The sequence below is a fragment of the Equus asinus genome, chromosome 2 (genome assembly GCF_041296235.1).
Source record: "Equus asinus isolate D_3611 breed Donkey chromosome 2, EquAss-T2T_v2, whole genome shotgun sequence".
NCBI lineage: Eukaryota > Metazoa > Chordata > Mammalia > Perissodactyla > Equidae > Equus > Equus asinus.
The window spans coordinates 155,920,015-155,941,369 of NC_091791.1; the positions used below are offsets into that span (position 1 = coordinate 155,920,015).

General features: G+C 44.7%; 1 protein-coding gene across 1 annotated transcript; it reads right to left on the reverse strand.

The window, feature by feature from the left end:
* Positions 1-3,475: 3,475 nt before the first annotated feature.
* Positions 3,476-20,149, reverse strand: THBS1 (thrombospondin 1). Its single transcript, XM_014847334.3, has 22 exons — positions 19,967-20,149; positions 19,294-19,389; positions 18,453-19,012; positions 17,508-17,583; positions 16,975-17,174; positions 16,739-16,861; positions 15,634-15,727; positions 14,009-14,182; positions 13,298-13,474; positions 12,811-12,984; positions 12,429-12,556; positions 12,165-12,317; positions 11,504-11,722; positions 10,915-11,022; positions 10,207-10,366; positions 9,936-10,054; positions 8,102-8,336; positions 7,682-7,909; positions 7,243-7,514; positions 6,711-6,808; positions 6,468-6,607; positions 3,476-5,589 (listed from the first exon to the last, which is right to left on the reverse strand). The coding sequence occupies exons 2-22, from the start codon at positions 19,358-19,360 to the stop codon at positions 5,582-5,584; spliced, it is 3,513 nt and encodes a 1,170-aa protein (XP_014702820.1). The 5' UTR covers positions 19,361-19,389; positions 19,967-20,149; the 3' UTR covers positions 3,476-5,581.
* Positions 20,150-21,355: the final 1,206 nt, after the last annotated feature.

Here is a 21,355-nt window from a genome sequence, read left to right on the forward strand (position 1 = left end):
ATTTTCTGTTTATTTGTCATTTGTGTTTCTGTTATGATTACTTGTGTAGTTGTTACCATAAGGTTTGTATGAAAAATCTCATAGATGAGATAGTCCATTTTCTGATGGCCTTTTCTTTCTTTAGTCTAAGCTGATTCCATCCCTTTGCTCTTCCTCTTCTAAGTTACTCTTGTCACAACTTATTCCATCTTGTGTTTTGAGTTTGTCGTTAAAATGAGATTACATTTATTTTTGATGTTTCCCTTCCCTTTATCTATAATGTTATAATTGTTTGCAAATCTGTTCTGATAGAGTGCTGCAATTTTTAAATTTTATCTGCCTATTTATCTCCTTGCTTGAGGCTTTGTGAACTCTTTTTTTTTTTTCAGGTATGAAGGCCTTCTTCATTATTTCCTGTAGAGGAACCTTGTGGTGATGAACTCCCTCAGCTTTTGTTTATCTGGAAAAGTGTTTATTTCTCCATCATATGTAAAGGATATTTTCACTGGATAGAGTATTCTTGGCTGAAAGTTTTTGTCTTTCAGAATTTTGAATATATTATTCTACTCTCTTCTAGCCTGTAAGTTTTCTGCTGATAAATTCGCTGAAAGACTGATAGGGGTTCCTTTGTAAGTTGTTTTCTTCTGCCTTGCTGCCCTTAATATTTTTTCTTTGTCATCAACTTTTGCCAGTTTTACTACTACAAGCCTTGGAGAAGGTCTTTTTACATTGATATAATTAGGAGTTCTATTAGCTTCTTTTACTTGTATTTCCTGCTCCTTCCCCAGATTTGGGAAGTTCTCAGCTATTATTTCTTTGAACAAGCTTTCTGCTCCATTTTCCCTGTTGAATACCTATAATCCTTATGTTGCATTTCCTAAGTGAGTTGTATATTTCTCGGAGAATTTCTTCATTTCTTTTTAGTCTTAGTTCTCTCTCCTCCTCCATCTGAAACATTTCTATATTTCTGTCCTCAAGATTGCTGATTCTGTCCTCCATAATATCAGCTCTGTCATTCAGGGAGCCCATATTTTTCTTTATCTCATTCATTGTATTTTTCATCTCCAACATTTCTGATTGGTTTTTCTTTATAGTTTCAGTCTCTTTTGTGAAGAATTCCCTCTATTCATTAATTTTGTTTCTGATTTCATTGAACTATCTAAATTTTCTTGTAACTTGTTGAGTTTTTCCTTGATAGCTATTTTGAATTCTTTGTCATTTAGATTGTAAATTTCTGTGCTTTCAGGATTGATTTCTGGATGCTTGTCATTTTCTTTCTGGTCTGGAGTATTGATATATTTCTTCATACTATTTGATGTGGTGGATTTGCTCCTTCTCATAGTGATAGTATCTGGTCACAGATTCCACCTGCTGCCACTGCAGGGGCGGGGGGGTGGGAGGGAGGTGTTGGGAGCTGTGTGTTATCTTTGCTGACAGGGCATTTCTGTGATTGCCCGCTGGCAGCTGCTGCTTTTCTAAGGTATGCACAGGTGTTCTGGCTGGCCAGCTGAGCTGGAGCACCAGGTGGGGGGAGGGGTGCTTTGTTTCATGTGTGCAATCCTGGGGGTGTTGTCGCTCTGCCCTTGCTACCCGCCCTCCTGGGGTGATAACTTGACAAATATCCCCGCAATAGTTTAGCCTCCTCTGTGTGAAACTTTCCGATGGGCTGTGAGGGAACTTGGAGAGAGAAGGCATTCCTGTGGAGAGCAACCCCTTCCCCCTTTTTCTCAGAGCTGCCCATGGTCCTGCACCCTAGATTGCTGCCAGGGAGGGAGAGGAGATCCCCTTACTACCTTCCCCTTCCCCCTGGGGGGTACAGCACTTCTACCTTCAGACATATGTCTGCCTGGGTCTCTCAAATGTCTTTTGTGTTGTGTGAATGTCCTCGTTGGTTTATGAATGTCCTTTTCATTGTATCTTAGTGGGGAGAGTCTGAGGGAAGAACTCACTCTGCCATGATGCTGATGTCACTCTTCTAGATTTTTTTTAAAAAAAACCATTACCCTGATAGGGAGAGAGAGAGTTCTTATTAAAAATTAGTGTTTTTTTTTTTTTTAAGGTTCCCTCTAGACCTGTTTGCGCCAAAACAAGATAGAGAAGGAAAAGTATGAAAGAACGAGAGCTAATTCATTTCAGGAATGAATTTAGGATCTTAAAATTTACAGTTTTTCTATTTATTACTCTTCTTCCAACAAAACTGCTGGTACCACTTTTATTGTAAAGTTCCATAGACCCTAAAATTTTATTGCCCTTCAATCTCTCTGAAACGCATGGCAATAAACTCTCTTAAGAGGAAAAACTATTACCTTGATGGCATAATTTAAATTTTTAACAAGTTATTTATTTCAATATAACCTGATTTGAAGGTCAGTCCCAGAGTAAACATGAAACATACCTGGGAAAAAAGCTCCTCTTCTCAGATCCTTTTTCTGTCCCATCTTGATATTTTCAGTTATTTTTGGTCTGCTACTTAAAACTGAATTAAAATTCTCTCAAAGACTTCCCATATTGAATTACTCTGAGGATGAATGATGTCATGTTTCAAAGAGTTCTTTCTTTCAAGTCAGTTTTCCAAACTCTATAACTGTTATGAACACCTTCTAGTTCCTGATTCTTCACCTGGGTAACATAAAATGATTTGGCATTTTATTCTCGTCTATCTAGGGTAGAATAATATATTTGTCAAGGGAAGAAGATTCTGTCTTACTCAGCCAGTCCTTTCTAGTGTTTAATGGACCTCCAAGCAAGACCTTAACCAACTCATAAAACTTCTTATTCTACCTGTTCTTATTAAAACTGGAAACTAATTGGTCAGTATTCTATATTCATGGTTAGCCCACCTGAAACTCAAATTCTGCTTATTGTAATGCTTTGGCCTTCTCTTCACAAAATAATTTCATATTTTATGTGTGTGTGTGTGTCTATATATATATATATATATATATTTCTACCAAATTCTTTCTCTTTAATAATCTGTTTTTGACCAAAGGTATATTCATTCTCCAGAAAGTGCTATCTATAGAGTTTGAGGGAGGAATTTTCAAGGACAATTCCTCCCTCATTAACACTTACTTCTAAAGCTTCTCCACAACATGCAATTGTGTTGCTCACCCAGTGCCATCATTTATAGATCAGAAAATGTAACTGTGAGAATTGTATGTGCTTCACTCCTCTTTATCCCTTTGTTTTCATTGTTCTTTTTAGAAACGGAATTAGACTTTGAAAGGGATTCAATACATCACACACTGACATTAGTAAAATATGAAATTGTATCCTTTTGGGGGTCTGCCTCTTGGAGGTTATTTCTCTTTCCCTATTGTGTTTTTAATGTAGCATGCTGGTTTGTTGTTCTGTTCTTTTATTCTACAAAACTAGCAAATGCGTATTCTAAGCTTAAGCAATTTGGTCTTCCTGAATCGTATGGTTTAACAATAGAATTTACCCATAGCTTATAACATAAAGCCAGTAGAGAACAAATAACCATGGCTACCGTAAGTATAAATATAAATTTCCATATGATTTATTGTTGTTCCTTGTACATAAGAAACAGTAATATACAACTTACACTGCTTTAGAATGTAAAATGGATAAAAATGTGTACAAAAAAAGCACATTCCTAGAAAAAGGTATTGGCAAATAGTAAAAACGGGGGGGGGTGGGTAACAAGCAAAAAACAAATCAAAAACAAAAAAGAAACCAACAATTCTTCAATTCAGTGTGCAAACATTTTATAAAAATAGAAATACTAACTCTACAGGCAGTATTTCCTGATAAATTATTTAAATAGCATATCTACACAATCTGAGATATCTATTCCAATGGCAATGAGAAAATAATTTATAAAAATAAAGCAATGGCATACAAGATGATAGAAAAAACATAACTTTCAGAAAATGTATTTAACATTTCAATGCTATTTCCTTACTGGGAATACTTTTCTGCAAAGAATTTTTATACTATGTACAACATTGACTTTTTTTTTTTAGGTACTACAGTAGCTTTAAGTTTGTTAGACACTTAAACTCTTTCTGTTTGATCCAAAAATTCTTTACTCAGTCACACAACAAATGAGGTAATATTTGTATATAAGTTTCACCTTTGTCATTTTTTTCTCTTTTGGAAAAATGAAAAAAAAAAAGTGTAGATGCTTTTCTTCTCCCTGGAAATAGGCACAAGGGATGGGGTAAAACAGTATTGAAGGCCTCCTGGCTTGCTTTTCAATCTAGAAACACTTGCAAATAGACAACCAACTAATTCCACTTAAAAAGACAAAACAAAGGAAAAAAATGAAAGAATCCCAAATCATTCAAGCTAAGCACAAAGTGAAGAGCAGCTCGCTGGGCTGTTTTCCTTGTGCCATTCTTGTGAGAGATTTTCTGATAAATCTCAACTACCTGCTCTCGGGTACTTTCCATACGAAACCTAGATTCCAGGTAGAACAGAGTTAATAAATAATCTGTATTTACAATCTGACAGTCATGAAGACTTGTAACAAAGATGACATAGATCGTCCTTACGCTTCTTCCTGGTCCATGAATAGTCTTTCAGACAGATCCTCCAGAATAGGTAAAAAATAAATATTTTACATTGTAAAGCATTTGTAAAACAAAAACTTACAGTCCAAAAGAGAATTGGAAAACTCTATGATATTCAGGAAAAAAAAGAGAGAAGAGGAATGTTTTAGATAAGTTGATAATATTTTTGTGCCTTTCTAACCATAAAAATACAAGCACGGCTGCCCCTCCCTGGGGAGGCAGCCCAGTGCTCACTGAGATGGTGGGTTTTCTTAGTTTCCTGCTACATCTGCACAAGCTACATCCGGAAGAAAACCAACAGTTTCAATGCAACCAGGCAGAGGCAGCCAGCACTGCCTTACACTGGTTTACTTCCGACTCCCTCCCCAGTCACTACAGGTGATGTGTAAGGGGTGGGGATCAGGAAGAAGTCCAGAAGCCAGTCTTTCCCTCCCTTCCCTGCTTCTACTTAAGTGCCTATTTACGTGGGTTAGTCAGCTAACACCAGTCAGCATCATGAAATCCAGCGATAGTCTTTCAATCCCCTGAAAATGATTTAGTACCGAACATGTAACAGTTCCTCCATATTTTCTTCATACGATCGTCTCTTGGGTATGCGCCCTCCCCGCTGGGCTTTGGCCCCGGCTCCCCCTAGTCCTGAGGGAGTATGTCAGGGGTGGTTTGGTTTGCTAATTCTCGTGAGTCCTCCCTTCTCTCACATGCCCGAAAACGCTTTTGAGTCCACTGCTCAGAGATGGCCTCACAACAGCACCTGCTCTGTGATAAAAGCTGTGTGGAGCAGGCACCCTCCCACTGAAGCAAGCAGATGCTTTTGCCTTTTCAAAAGCACAAAGTAATTGTTTATATTCTTGTGAGTCTCTTCTCATTCAGAGGATGGATGCTGAGTCTGATTTGGAAAACTGCATTTTCTTGAGGCAAGTCACATGTTCTAGGAGTCCACACTGATGCAAGCAGAGAAAAAAGGAAGGCAGGGAAGAGAGATCCTGGGGGTTTTCTTAAGCCCATGGTTCCAGAAGGTGCAATACCAGCATCGATTATGATCAGTCTTTTGATCAACAGTTGGATGATTAGGAATCTGTTAAATAAACAAACACAGAAATATATAAACAACTAATTCATAAAGGCACTGTCATCTTAATATCAGTTAAATTCAAAGCATAATTTAAGATTGTTCTAATACATTAACATTTAATTTTATAAGCTGACCTTATGCTAGGAGATTAATAGAGCGCGACCTGCCAGAACTTACGCTATGCTTTCTAAGGCCTTCAAAGTTAAAAGTTTGAATTTTTTAAATAAAACTTTCTAGACTCAAAGATTACATCATAATTTTTTTTTTTTGAGTAAAATCAACCATCTTTTTTTGCTCTGATTGATCTTGTAAGCATCAGGCCTTTGCCCAGGAAACATTTATGAAGCACTTACTTGGTGGTAGGCCCAATGCTGAACTCAGTGAAAGCTTAATAATCATTGAGTGAAAAAGAATGGAGAAGAAAATGCTAAGGTTAGTAGTGAAAATGAATTTTTAACATGCCAATATGAAGGCAATACTCCTTTGTCCTCCTCATATACAGCGAGAGGTTGTGAAAGACAACTTGTGCTGTAATGGCACAACTAAAACTCTAAGTAGTGAGAAAGACACAGAAACATTTACAATTCTAAAGTGTTATTAACATGGTCTCAACTCTACAGGAGCTTGTCTGCTGTTGATCTTTACACTGTGTATGAAGAAAACTGAGGTTGCTAAGCAAACTGATACTGTTAACAAGGACTCAGGATTTCACAAGCCATAGTTCATAGGCATTATTTCATTTCCATCACTGTATCAACAGCAAAATACAAATAACCCTGTCTCTAAAACAGCCTTTCAATCAGACTGTCCCATAATTGGCATTCTCGATGTCAGTCTGAATTAGAGGTGTCAACTGTACATACACTGTATGTGGCTCCTACCTCTGCATTCATATTTCAGGTCTGAGAAGAACACCATTTCTTGAGAGAAGACAAACAAGCCTAGCCTGCCGCCAGCATAGGTTTTGTCATAGATGGGTCCTGAGTCAGCCATGATTTTCTTCCCTTCATACATCACCACTCTGCAGGAAAAAGAAACTCTCATTAGTGACACCCCTACTTTTTGGGCTCCTCCTTCTTACCATCAGTGTGATTCTAAGTGAAATTTGATCCTTGTGATCTTACCTAATGAAACCTGTCTTTGGCCTGTGGCTGAGACGCCATCTGTAGGCAGTGAAATCTTTCCAGCCTATGTGACGAGGGTCATGCCACAGGGTACGCACCTGAAGGAAAAGGAAAAGAAGAGGTTGAAACCCAGTTGCATCATGTGAAGATTTATGTTTCATTCCATAAGATACAGGGCTTTAAAGGGACCAAGTTGACCTAAATTAGAGGGTGGTGATGTTGGTTTTTTTCCAAGGCCTCCTTCATTTGATGTGTGTCCTTGAATGTACATATGAAACAAAGAGGGAAGAGAAGCAGCTTTTTTGTTTGAAGAGGCTGAAACTGCCTTTGGATTTGAGGGGTAACTCTTGGTTATGGCGAGCTCCCCTCTCAGACGCTATTATGTTCTTACAAAGCAGAGCTTAAAGCTGCAATTGGTGATGTTGAACTTGATGTCTTCGACTCCCTGTTGGGAGTCTTGATCAAGCACAGCATCCCTAGTGCGAGTCAAGCACCTGCCCCTTCTCTCCCTTCTGCAGGGCGTTGCTCTTACCTGGCCAGGGGTGTTTCCTGTGTGCCACAGGGCATTCCGCAGGTGCTCGCCAGGCCCTGTGGTGGAGTTCACAACTTTCACAGAAAGGCCTGAGTATCCCTGAGCTCTCGTGGGGTTGGTGTCCCAGTAGGACTGGGTGACTTGCTTCCACATCACAACGTAGAAGCGGCTGCTGGACTGGTAGCCAAACACAAACCCGGCGTAGTCATCATCCCTCTCGGTGTTGATGAAGAAGGTCCCACTGAAGTCCACAGCATTAAACTCGTCATAACCTGGAAGATGAGGTCAGACCCAGGTCAAAACCTGTAGCCTTCAAAAGGTTCTCCATTGTATTCCCAGACATCCTCAGGTGTCAACTGGGACAGATGCTACTGCCAGCTTTTCTATTTGCTTCTTTCACGTGTATGTTAGCCTTTTGTTTGAAGAACTCATTACTCACCTATAGCAAGTCCAGGATCACAGTTGACAGTCTGGACGAGTTCTTTACCCTGATGGCGTACAACCCAGTTAGGGTCATTTTGAGATGTCCCTTTGGGATCTAGAGGAATCATCTGGAATCGGCGGAAATCAGTTTCACTGATATCAACGTTTTCAGGACAAATGTCATCAACATCTGGCACATTGTCGTGGTCAAAATCATCTTTGCAAGCATCACCTCGACCATCACCTAAGGTAAAAAAGGCAAGAGTTCAGTGAAATTCTGAAATACTATTACTACTGGTGTCAGAAATTCACCATCTTGTCAAAGTTGGCATTTATTCTCTTCATCCTTTCAAATGCATTCAGCTTTGTTTTTATTTTCTCAATCCAGACAGCCATGGTTTCAGTTACTCTCTTACAAGTGGCTCCACTGACTTACCATCAGAGTCCTTCTGGTCGGGATTGGGCACAAGTCTGCAGTTGTCCCTGTCATCAGGAATGCCGTCATTGTCATCATCGTGGTCACAGGCATCTCCCTTGCCATCTTTGTCATGGTCAGCTTGGTTGGCATTGGGCACGTAGGGACAGTTGTCCAGGTTGTTCTGGTGGCCATCTTCGTCAATATCCTGATTGTTGTCACAGGTATCTCCAATGCGGTCTGAATCAGAGTCGAGCTGAAAAAGAGAAATGGAGGGTAGATTGAAGTGTAAGTCATCAGTGTTCAAGATAATTTATGGAAGATTCTCTAAGGTTTGATATGGCCAGTGGGGTTTCATGTCTATATGCTATTGTGGGAAGATAATATCAACAAATTTTACAAGTTTTTTCTTGATCCTTGTTTTCATAAAGGGATATTTAGGAGATTTTTTTTAAAATATAAAATTTTTAAATAAAATTAAGTAGAAAGCATTATTTAATCACGAAGGATAGAATGCAATGTTAACTGCTTATATCTTAATGTTAAATGAAATTCTTTGGGTACACTGTTATTTTCCATTGAAGGTTTCAATTGTAAAATGTTTGACATGTCAACTTCTACTCTTAGGTCATGAACTCATGGAAACATACTGCCTTTTGTGCACACTGGGTAATGTGTATGGCGAGGATCAACTATCTTCTTCTTTTTTAGGTATTTGGTTTTACACATCTAGTTCATAAGGATTGTCATCTGTTGGCTCAGGTAAAGTCAAAATTCTGATTTTCAAAACTCTGTTTCTTAGAGTATTTTTACATTACTCCGTGTGCGTGGGATTCTCAGGAACTGTTTATACACAAACTGGAATTTTTCTTGCTAGTATTTAAGCTCTTTGCTAGTAAGATTTTCACATAATACCTGAATCTTTTTATAAATTTTATTACCATCTGAGGAACCAGAAACTCATCCAGGGAGATTAAATGATATTGAAGAAATTGAATTTATAGTAAGACCCAACTCAAAACAGATGCCCCTCAGTGTCCTCTGATGAGCAAAGCTCTCCCGCATCAGTCATTCTTGTCAAGGCCCCAGAGCTGTTCATCCTGGTGCTTTTCATTTTTACAGGACCTCATGAGAGCCATATTAGGAGGAAAAACTGGATTTCTAATTGCTTGAATCTTATCAAAATATTTTTTAAAAGCTGGTTCTTAAGCTTCCAGAACAATGCATTTTAGAAAAAAAAAAAAAGCCTTAACTTTCATCCCTAGAAAATAACGATGGGCAATTACACAAGAAAAGAAATACTTCCAGACATGGAACCTGTTCTGGCCAATGTCTACTGGGAGCAGTTCCCAGCACAGGCAGAGAGTGATGGGTTTGCAATGCCATACACTTTTGAAGAATGACAAATGGGGATTTCTTCAGTTTTTGGAAGTATTTTTAGTTTGAAGGTTTTCTTAAAGCCAGATCGTACCATGAGCCATGAAAATGGTTGCTTATTTTGCTTAAGGGTATTTTTTTTTCCAACTTTTAGTCTTAAATATGATTACTATTACTAAAGAGTTGTTAGTCACGGATTTCTGCTTTGTATAATTTATCTTAGTAATGGTGGCTCATACTGAGCAAGTCACACAGACCTTCTTGAAGAAGACTGAAGTTACAAGATTGTCACACTGAAGACCTATATGGGATTCTGCCAGGAGCTCAAATCAGGCAAACTGTTTACATGGAAATATTATAGTTGGCCATGAGACCATTGAGAGCCACAGTAATAGGAGTGTTTGAATTCTATTTAACCCCTTTATTTCTTGAGGGCTATTCCAACTTTACTGAAAGATTCTGAAAGGAGGCCACCTACCTGATCTGGATTGTGTTCCAGGGGGCAGTTATCACACTGATCTCCAACCCCATCCATATCCGTGTCCCTCTGGTCCACGTTGTAGACATACTGGCAGTTGTCTCGCTCATTGAGGATACCTGCAGAGACAGGGGACAAATAAGAGACAGAGTCTCCAGCTCAGGTACATCAACCCAACTGCACACTAACAGCCAGGGTTGGAGAGAAGAAGGTTGAAAGGTGGGCACAGTCACCATGGCCTAGGGCCTGATGGAGTCAGGGAGCGCCTTACCATCCCCATCAATGTCTGCAGCACAGGCGTCTCCTTCCCCATTGTTGTCCGTGTCAGCCTGATCCGGGTTGTGGTTGTAGGGGCAGTTGTCACAGCGGTCTCCCACGTCATCTCTGTCATAGTCATACTGGGCTGGGTTGTAATGGAATGGACAGTTGTCCTGCAAAGAGAAGAAATGAACCTTTTACAACATTGCCTGGGAAACCAGCTCAAGCCTCAAACCACGTGCATAATATAAAACTGCAGAAGTCTGTAACACCTGTTTTCTACTGAGTGTATGTACTGATTGAGTACCCAGTGTAAAATGATCACAGCAAAAATTAAGAGCCAGGACATAAGTGAAAAATGGGTTCCTGCTGGTTACAAGTCAGTGAGATGTCAATATCATATCATCTTGGTCCTCAGTATGCCCGAAGTAAACTTCACTGTAAGACAGGACATTTGAAAGGAATCTGGGGAGCAGTGTCATTTGTTTAGGCATCGTAATTTCCTGCTCAAATTGCAGAGAGGAAGTTGTGATGAAAAACAAAACTTACTTGAAAATTCTCTTGGCAACATCTATGTCTTTAAACTACTGAAACATAATGAATAATTTCTAATTATCTCGTCAGTTTGGTATATTTCTCCCTATAATCCTGTAATTTCATTGAATCTTAAAGAGTTTCACTGTTGCTGAATAGAAAAGATGAAGAAGGAAAGCGTTTTTACCCTATCATCTGGAATTTTATCATTGTCATCATCATCATCACAGGCATCACCAATTCCATCCTTGTCATAGTCTTCCTGTCCCGAGTTGGGAAGGTTGGGGCAATTATCCTAGGAAAGAGAAGATGCACATTATGGCCACAGTCTGCATGCCTTTTGCTCAGGTCCTGCACAGGGAGGGACCCAAATGTTGCAAACAGAAAAGGAACTGAATGCTGCTCTGGAACAGCATATACTTTTCATGGGAAGAAAAAAAAAATGAAACATTTTCTTGGGAGAAAGAGCTATATATAATTTTCATAAATGCCCTAGGCTTTAGACATGCTGGGAACACAAGTCATACTCTACTGGCATTTGGTAGAGCACTGAACATGGTTTTTTTTGGACAAAATTGACTGGAACACAACTGCCAAAAGGACCTGCCCCATTCGTGTTCTTGCCACCAAGCGATTTAATATTAATGAGAATTAGTGCCTTTGGCAGATTTAATCTTTCAGTTGCATTTTCAGGCCTTAAGCAGTTCCTTAGCCTGTTCCTTAGATAAGGGCGAGGTGCCTTCTTTCTGGAGGCACACGAGGGAAGCTGGTTGTACCTTTTTGCAGTGGTAAGTTGCATTGGCCACGCACACCAGGTCCTCGTTGGGCCAGCCGTCCAGGTCCGTGTCCTCCCCGCAGATGATGCCATTGCCTGCGTAGCCGGGCTTGCACTCGCAGCGGTACATGGGGTCGCTGTAATGGCCCAGGTAGTTGCACTTGGCGTTCTTGTTGCAGTCATGTGTCCCGTCTGTGCAGGGGTTGCGGGGCTTGCACACCTGAGGGTACAACATCCTGATGTTAAGGCAGAGCCTTCAAGAGTCCCCAGATACCATGGAAATGAGAAGAACCCAGATCCCCATCATCTGAATAGACAGAGGCTCTGGGGGGAGGAGTGTGGCTTCCTTGGTCCTGCCCCATTCTCCCTGAGGATGTCCAGGTTACAGGCTAACACTGCTTTGTGTCTCTTTTTCCTGAACAATTTCAGCACCTAGGCATTTATAAGTCCACTGGCTCACACCTGACTGCAGAGCAACCTTTTCAAGTGTGATGGACTATTTTTCCCCTGCAGGATTTACAATGGATTTTCTAGTCGTGTTTCTGAAAACTAGACTGTACATTCTCCCCCTTCCCTGTTTTTTGTGAAGGGTATAAAATGACATTCCTCCCTCCCTCCCTCCCCTAGTTGTAGACTGTGGTTTCCTAGCCTCGTCTGTCTACCTGTTTGTTGGCAGCGGCATGCTCCACGCCCTGGCCAAAGGGCTGTGAGCCGGTGAAGCGCGGCGGGCAGGGCAGGCAGTTGTAGCCGGGATCTGTGTTCCTACACCGGTGTTCGCCATTGTGGTTGAAGCAGGCATCAGGCACTTCTTTGCACTATGGAAGAAACAACAGTTAGCTTCATGTTTAGCAAACACTGCCATGGGGAAAGGACAGGACAGGTGAGCTGCTTTCCTAGGTCTAGTAACTGAGCCCTCAGTTCCTCACCTCATCAACATCTTCGCACTGGACGCCATTTCCGCTGTAACCGGGGGGACAGGCGCCACATTTCCAGCTCCCGTCAGGGTAGCTAGTACACTTAGCACCAGCAAAGCAAGGATTGGACAGGCATCCATCTGAGACGAGAGAGACAGCAAATGGTTGGTCTGAGCTGCTGTTACTGCCATGCTGGCTACTTAAAAAACAATAGTGTAAAATATGGTAGGGTCTGTGTAACTGACAACTTGTTGAGATTATGTGGTCTACCTGTAATTTTAGAGTAATCAAACCACTCGGGACCTTTCAAAGCTGGAACCCCCTTGAATGCTGACCATTGCATTCAGTGAAGTAAGAAACTCCTAAGGGTGGTCTTGTCCCCTCCCGGGCTCACCAATTGGACAGTCCTGCTTGTTGCAGATCTGGTTCTCTGTCACATCACCAATGCAGTCCTTGCCTCCAAACTGGGGTGTGGGGTTGTTGCAGAGCCGGCTACGTTTCTGCACCCCTCCTCCACAGGTGACAGAACAGATGTCCCACGGGGACCAGGGACCCCAGCCTCCATTGACTGTAAGAAAATGAACAATATGCCAAAATTAGGGTCAATTTTCAGACATCTTACTGTTGCATAAAATTCTAAAGTTTGTTCAAGAAACCTCTGCTCCTGACACATGAAAAGAATGTTTGGGAAGAGGGTGAGTTTGAAATGGTTTTCTTTCTGTTTTTCATTAAAGAAACTGCTGAGCATGCAGGACTTTGCTTCTATTTGTTTCTCTAGGAAGTAACCTTTCCCCTCCATGACCCACTGGACTGGAGGCCGAAGATGCCAAGCAACCAGCTGGGCCGAGCGGCCGCGCGGGTGCCGCCGTGTTCACACTTACTGGGGCAGGCATCCTTCTTGCAGGCCTTGGTCTCCCGAGCTTCGCCTTCGCAGGGTTTCCCATTCATCTGGGGGCTGGGAGAGTTGCAGAGCCGGATCCTTGTGATCACACCATCACCACATGTCACAGAGCAAGACGACCATGGGGACCAGTGGCTCCAGCCGCCATCCTGTTTAACTAAAGTACAGAGCTGATGGTTATGGGATGCTTACCATGAGCCAAGCATTGTGCTAACTGCTTTAAATGCATTGTAGATATAAAATTCTCAAAGTAACCCTATCAAGAACTATTATCCCCAATTTATAGATGAGGAAAGAACCTCAGAGAGGGTCAGCTGTGCTCAAGGATGCACAGATAAGTGGTAGAATTGGGGTTCAGGTCCAGAGATCCTAGAACCTGTGCTCTTTTTTTTCAATATATTTTGTTTTTCCTGCTTTATCTCCCCAACCCTGCCCTGTACACAGTTGTGTATCTTAGCTGCAGGTCCTTCTAGTTGTGGGATGTGGGACGCTGCCTCAACATGGCCTGATGAGCGGTGCCATGTCCGCCCCCAGGATCTGAACCCTGGGCCACCGCAGCAGAGCGCGCGAACCCAACCACTAGCCATGGAGCCGGCCCCTAGAACCTGTGCTCTTAACCGCTGTGCTATGGAGCTGCTCTTGCTGATGACAAGGTCAGTTCCCCACATTCCTAAGTGACCAAGATGCTCACATCTCTTATCACACTCCTGAATGTGGCAGGTCCGCGTCTGGACAGAGGAGCCCTCGCATCGGTTGTTGAGGCTATCGCAGGAGCGGCCACGCTGCTGGATTCCATTGCCACATGTCACAGAGCAGGAAGTCCACTCAGACCATGGGGACCAGCCATCGTCCGCAGAGTCACTGGCTGCAGGGGAAACGGGCTCATTTAGTGCACGATCATTAAGAGAAGCTTTTCTTTAGACTGCTCTGGACTGTTTTAGACTAAAAACTGCTTTAGACTGTTCCGGACTTTCTTCCCTTGCCAGAGGGTGAAAAGCAATCTCTCTCTTAGGCCAGCAGCCAAGGGGTCTATCCCAGGTCATCCCTGTATACCATCGGGTCAATGGATCAGTACAACATCGGGCCAATGTCCTTCTCCCAGTGTGTGCTACTCATTGCTGCCTCCTTTCTCCTTTCAGCATTTCAAATGAATTTCCCTTTCCTGACTGACATATCTGAGTAGACATTTCCAGTCTCAGGCTTCCAAGGATACCTGAGTTTTAGGGAGCTTATGGGAGTCACTTCTGACTTCCAAGGGAGGCACAGACCATGTGTTTGGCAGATGAGCTTGAAGGCAGCTCAGCTGCTGTTGGCTTTGGCTCTGGCTCGGTCATGAGGGTGATCAGTGTGCTGCTCTCTCACTCTAGCATGTGGGGCCTTCTCTGCAAGTATTTTCACAAGAGAAGGACGTGTTTGTTTACAATCTGCCCAGGCACCATGACTACAATCACATCTAGCTGTAGCAGGCACAAGATGGAGAACTTGTTTTCTCTTGCTATCAGCTGGAAGTTCTCAGAGCAATCCCTGAGTCAAGTTCAAAACTCCACTAGTCTCCAGCTAGCTTTGTTCCCTTTAGCCCCCACCTCAGGTGAATGCTGAACAGAAACAGATACACAGATGGTTCTTACAGTGCCAACACTGCTAACGTGGTCCCTGCATGGGATGGCTGTTCTGAGCTGTGTGTGTGTGAAGGGCAAGCGCTGGCTTTCCTGTTTTATTCCTTATCTTAGTTGTGATGAGTCATCTTCATGACTTGTACCTACTACCTTCAAAGTGATTGATTTATACTGGCAACAAAAACCGGGGATAGTGTGCCACAGAACAATATCGTGCCTTCTTTCTTTTACTGCCCTGAAACTCAAACTGCTGATGTTCTCAGGCCTCTTATTCTTGCAGATCAAATGGGTAGAACTTTCAGGCCCAATGAAGTCCAATGCTCTCGCTATAACCCATCCATTTCTCTGGTGAAATTTAACTCCAGGCCATAAGGTCCCATTCTAAAAGCAGTCAACTTAGAGCTATTGCTGCTACATATTCATCTCTCCCTTATTCAAAGCATAAAACCAGAATCAGTAAGCTATACCAAGATCATTATTGCCTATACTATAATCCAGAAAGGTATTAAGATTTAGTCATAATGGAATTTTGGGCTGTATACACCAGACTAGTCATCAGTTAACCAGATGCTACTGCAAGAAACTGAATGAAGACATGGTGGAGGTGGGGGTGGGGTTCCAGTGTTGTGTTCAGCTGTCCAGGGTTTATGGAGAACTGACCTAGTCAGTGAAGAACGGTTATGCGGTTTTAGGAACTTACGCCAACACCGGGGGCAGCATTCTCCATCAGGAACTGTGGCGTTGGAGCAGGGCATGATGGGGCAGGAAACTTTTTTGCAGATAGTGACTGAGTTCTGCAGGGCAAGAGCGAGGGAAAAATGGGTTACTAAGCATCCTGCAAGCAGTTTACATACTCTAACATTTCAATTACACAGTGACATGTGGTCAGGACTGTAAAGGCTCTAGCTGGAATGATTCCAATAGAAGATCTGTCCCTGTTGTACTGCAGCCACCGGTACTGTGGAGAACGTGCTAGTGCTAGTTCCTTGCCCCTCCATTCCTTGGAGAGTTCTTTCTTAAATGCTGCTTAATCATTGGTGGAACGTACAGCATGAAGAATTTATCCAAAGGGAATCACCAACATCCTGGGTCAAATCTATTATTCTATGTCTGAAATTGAACTCGAAACTCAGCCAGGACTTTTTCAATTTTATCTTTATGGGGAAAAGAAGATCAATGAGGATTTTTTCCCTCATGGATAGATCTGGCTTTATATTATATTGGAGAAGAATGGGAATTTAATGGGTTTGCTCACAAATGCAGCAACCCATGATTTGTACTTTAGCTTCACTTTGTTCAGTGAGCCAGGTAAACCCTCAAACTCACCTGCCCCCGGCAGTGGGGAGGGCTAGAGTGACACACACACTGTGGCAGTGCCATCTGAGCGAAGGAGACAGTTACAGCCTAACAATGTTAGGCTCAGTGATTTGAACAACAATCAGTACTGTATGAGTATCTCTGTCATAGCTGAATACAAATCAGGGTTGGGGGAAAAGAAAAGGAATGTTCCAGGTTTTATCTGCCTGACATTCAACACTTAGCCTTTGAACTAAAGCAGGTAAATTATGCAGATGTCTTAGATTTGTTCTTTCAGATACCTAGCCTGGGGCATAATTAAGAATTTGAAAAACTTTCTGAGAGTTTGAAGATTTTATAGGTGTCATAATTGCATCTTAAAAAAACCACTTTGGTCTCAGGCCATGGAACATAAAAAGAGCTTGTGTGGCCATCTGGGTATTTCCCCAGAATCTGTGGCTTCAAACACATGCCATCAATTCGTATTTCAGTTCGTAAAGATCCCTTACCTGGCAGCGACACTCAGTGCAGCTATCAACAGTCCATTCCTCATTATTCCTGTACTGAACTCCGTTGTGGTAGCAGAGGGGAGGCCTCCGCAGCTCATTGGCCAGTTCTTTGTTCTCTTCGGTCTAAATGGGGGAGAAAGACCATTAGTGTCCAAACTCATTTTCGGTCATTCAGGATCATCTGTGATATACCTTCAGGGGCTCATGCTAAAGGGCTGGGGACAGAGGCCACTGACCACTTTGCGGATGCTGTCCTGAAGCGTGGTCACGATGGTACGCAGGCCCCTGAGCTCCAGGACCATGTTGGACAGCTCATCACAAGAGATGCCACAGATGGCCTGCAGGTCCTTCGTCTTGTGGCCGATGTAGTTAGTGCGGATGGCAGGGCTGGAACCATTCACCACATTGTTGTTGAGGGTGAGGAGGACATTGGTAGCTGCCAAGAAACAAAGAAACACAATGAGAAAAGTGACAGAAGATCTTCGAACAGATGCTCTCACCAGCCAGCCCCTCGAGTTCCTAGCTGTAAAGACATTTCATTTGGGGTGAGAAGTGCAGGTGGAGAGAGAGAGGGGGACAGAGGGAAAGGGGGAGTGAGGAAGTGTGTGTGTGTGTGAGAGATACCCTTTGAGGTCACCTCTGTATACCTCTTAACTGTGTTCCTTGGGGAAATTTATGCACAACCTCCATTGCTTAAATTTCTCAGCTTGTTTTGGGTGAAATTCCCCCCTGATTTTCCGATATTCCCTAAAAATAGCTGAGTACTCACAGCTGGAGCAGCCTTTGTTCCTGAGGATGTCTTCTGGTGTGGTTCCGAAGACAAACCTCACGTTCTGCAGCACCCCCTGTGGGCAGAGGACACACATGACTTGTAGAGTGTTGGGGAGGAGATGAGGGGAAGACTTTCTGCTAGGGAAAGCACACAATAGATGTTCCGAAAGTTTGAAAGAGGTCCCTGTAAGATCACCATGTCAAAATAACACACCGACGTAAACTGCCAAACAGCTTCAAAATCTTAATTGTGTCTTCTGCCAAGTCTTCAGTATTTTACAAAGAATTCAGTTATCAGCCTACTGGGTACACAGGAAATGGAATCTGATACTAAGACCAGAGGATATAATCCCACCGTCCACTGTCAAAGAGTTAAATGTGGGAGTTTCAAAGCCACAGCTGCAAAGATCTAGAAGTTTAAGCAGGGAAAAACCTGCAGCAGCAAATATTCACTATTTTAACCATGTGAGACCCACTACATCCCCGTGAGGAATCAAATAGCAAAGTGGTATTTATTCTGCTCATACAGAGTATCCACGTCAAGCAATATTACAGTTGGTGGAATGCATCTGAAAGTTATTTTCCTGAGAAGCGCATAAAGACTATCTAAGGCTTGAACAGGCTGTTACAGGAAAACCATTTCTTGCTTCCTTTGGTGTTTTTCAAAGTGTGGTCCCCAGAAAACAAGCACCAGCTTCACCCGGAACTTGATGGAAATGCCAATTATCAGGCTCCACCCCAGACCTACTGGATCTGAAACTTATGCATTTTAATAAGCCCTCGAGGTGATTCTGCTGCTCCCTAAAGCTGGAGAACCACTGCTTTAGTCCACAGGCAGTATCTCCCGTACTAGAACCCCTGCCTCTCCTGCTATAGCCCTCCTGACAGGTCAGCTGGCTAGAAGCGGACCCCATGGACCAGGAATCAGAGGAGGGGACCTCACCTGGAAATTGTCATTGACACCTCCTTTTGCGATGCGGAGTCTGGCGATGCTGGCCAGGTCCCTGGTGAAGATGCTCTGGATGGGGACGTCCAGCTCAGCATTCTCCATCTTCTCACAGTCGATGTAAAGCTGGGCCCTGTCCTCCTGCACAAACAGGGTGATGCTCTTCCACTGGCCGGTCGCCAGGAGCGCTTCTTCCACGGACACCACATGCTGCTTCCCCTGCACGGTCAGGCTCAGGTCCAGGGTGCCCGCCTTGCCATTGGAGACCACGCTGAAGATCTGGCCAGAGTGGTCTTTCCTCTCCACGGCCAGCAGAGTGCCCCGGGTCTTCTTCATCTGCCTCAGGGAGGCCAGGAGGAGGAACCCTTTCTCGGCCCGCACAGCATCCACTAGGTCTTGGAACTTGTCATCAGGCACAGGGGGGATCAGGTTGGCATCCTCGATGCGGAAAGCTGGGCTGGACGGGTCAGGACCCTTCACCAGCCGGCGTCCAGAGCCCTTGCGGGAAGCCCCCGTGAGTTCAAAGATGTCGAACACGCTGTTGTCTCCCCCAGACTCTGTTAGACAGGAGTGAGACACACAGTGAGCCTTCTAGGCTGGGGCCAGGGCTGTGGGGCTCAGCTCCGAGGGGTGGGGGTCAGAGGGACAGGATGAAAACTCCTGGCAACTACTGAAAGAGCTCAATAAACACTGTGGTCTGAGGGAACCTGCATCTTGATGTTGAATCAGGGCTCAGGGGAGAAACAGCTGGGAGAGGAGAGCACAGGAGGGAGACACCTGGGGTAACCAGCGCCTCCTCCCCTTCCCTCCCCCCTCAAAAGGTATTATATAGACTTACCTGGAATGCGGTTGGAGCCACACACATGTAAGAGGAACAGGACACTGAGTCCCCAGGCCAGCCCCATGGTGGAGCTGTTTGTGCCCAGCAAGGAGCCTGCAGCAGAAAGCACAGAGCCCACCGTCAGAGGCAGCAAAGCAGGGAGGATGGGCAAAAACTGGGGACTGGGCTTGGGACAAGGGCCCCGGGGATCCCCCTTTGGCCCCACATTGGCTAGGATAACTGTACTTACTTTGGAGAGGGCATCAGAAAGAAAATGGGAGAGTTGAGGGGAGGAGATTGTGGTTTTAAAGGGGGGGGGGGCAAAGACCAACAATCTGGGGGCTTTTCCTTGGGCAGTCGAGGACCTAGGACCAGGAGGTGTAGTTTGGCGGCGCAAGAAGGGCGCGGGGAAGTGGAGACTCGTCTGAAGAGCTGATAGAAAGGTTTAGGGAGGACTTGAAGAATAGAAGAAAATCTTGGGGTGTCCTGAGAGTTGGTTTGTGAACTCCAAGCCTGCAGAGGATGTCTGTGGAGCTCTTCCACGAGAAGAGTCCTCCAGCGGCTGGGAGGGACAGGACGGGGGAAGGTGAAGAGTGTGAGATCCAGGAGCCCTGGGGGACTGAAGCCTCGGAGGCCGAGGTGGGTGGCCAGGGCAGCACTGGTCCTCGGCAGGCGCCCAGAGATCCCTTACCTGTGTGCACACGGGCCAGCGGCCGGAGGTGGAGGCGAGGGCGCAGCGGCGGGCGCCGAGTCCGGGAGCGCGCAGCGAGGGCGGTGCGCTCGGGGAGGCCGCGGCCGGAGTCGGAGGCTGCGGGCGGAGCTCGCGGGAGTCCGCGCTCGCCGGCCGGCTCGGGAGAGTGGCTGGCGAGGTGGAGGAGCCGCGCGTCTTTAAAGGGGCGCTCACATTCCTGGGGATTCCTCTGGCCAATGGGAGGCGGCCGGGCAGGAAGCGGGAGGGGGGCCAGTCTGGGTTCCTCTCTCCGCCCCCCGCTGCCTGGCGCACAACTTTCCAGCTAGAAAGTGAAGGGGGGAGGCCGGGGTCGGGGCCCAGGAGCCCTGGAACTTCTCAGAAAAATAGGTGCCCGCCCACGCAGCCTTGGCGCACGCGGGCTCAGCACTTTGACTCTTGCGCCATGCGGGACCGAGGCGATCCGTGTGAGCATCCCAAGCAGCAACGGGGCTTTGGCCAACCAACCAAGACCCTGAGGGGGCCTTTCAGGCAAACCTGTATCCTTGAATGCCTAGGCGATGGCTGAGGGGTGGACACTTGGAGACCAAGCCCATTTGTGGGAAAAAAAGTGAGCCCGACGGGGTAAATGGGACCGAGAGAACCTGTCCTTAAAGAAGTTCCCTCTTAGTACTTGTTGACCCTCATCTAACCATCCCTGCGGGTAGGGTACCACGCGCCCGGCTTCTCACCAGCATCGCCTCACACCTGCGCTCCGCCTGACCCGATGAGGGAGGGGAGTGTGGTATCGCGCCGGCCCGCAGGGCAGGGTACTGAGCTCGCGGTCCCGCTGTCCGTCCAGGGCACTTTCTGCGGCTGCCTGTCGCTCAAGTCCCCAAGAAGACCGCTTCTCCCAGTGGCTGCGGCGCTTCCACGGCTTGCCGCTTGGGGGCGGTATGTGTATTCTGATCAAGGGGATGAGCGAGGACGGCTTCTTTCTAGTCAGGAATGTTAAGAAAACTTACTCGTATCCAGTTCCCTCAAGCCAAAATTGACATTGTGTCTTGAAAAACAGATTTTGTGCCCACTCGTGCCTCTTAACGTGACTCCTGGTTGGAGGATTTGCAGAACCATCTGGCTCCAGGGTCTTAAACTATTTACAGAACAGACCCATAGAGTAATAAATTACCCTCTGCCTATCATTTTATTTGCTTTTTTTTTTTCCTCCCTAAACGTTCTTTTCATTTTTCGGCTCCTGAAACCGAGGTATGGGTTACATTTCTGTGGGTGCACCAATTGCCATGAACGCTGCCGCTTAATGCTTCTGTCATTGGAAGTCTGGTCTCCAAGCCACTGTCCCAAGCCAGCATGACTCCAGCTGCCTGGAATTCCATTCATCTCTTTGGGCTGAGA

Bases quoted from the DNA above. Each gene is read 5' to 3' on its own strand.
- THBS1 (XM_014847334.3), bottom strand. From the start codon at position 19,360: ATGGGGCTGGCCTGGGGACTCAGTGTCCTGTTCCTCTTACATGTGTGT. The intron at 10,367-10,914 runs GTAAAAACGCTT...TTCTCTTTGCAG, and splicing joins ATAAAATTCCAGATGATAGG to GACAACTGTCCATTCCATTA. The intron at 6,809-7,242 runs GTAAGAGCAACG...CTTTTCCTTCAG, and splicing joins CAGGAAACACCCCTGGCCAG to GTGCGTACCCTGTGGCATGA.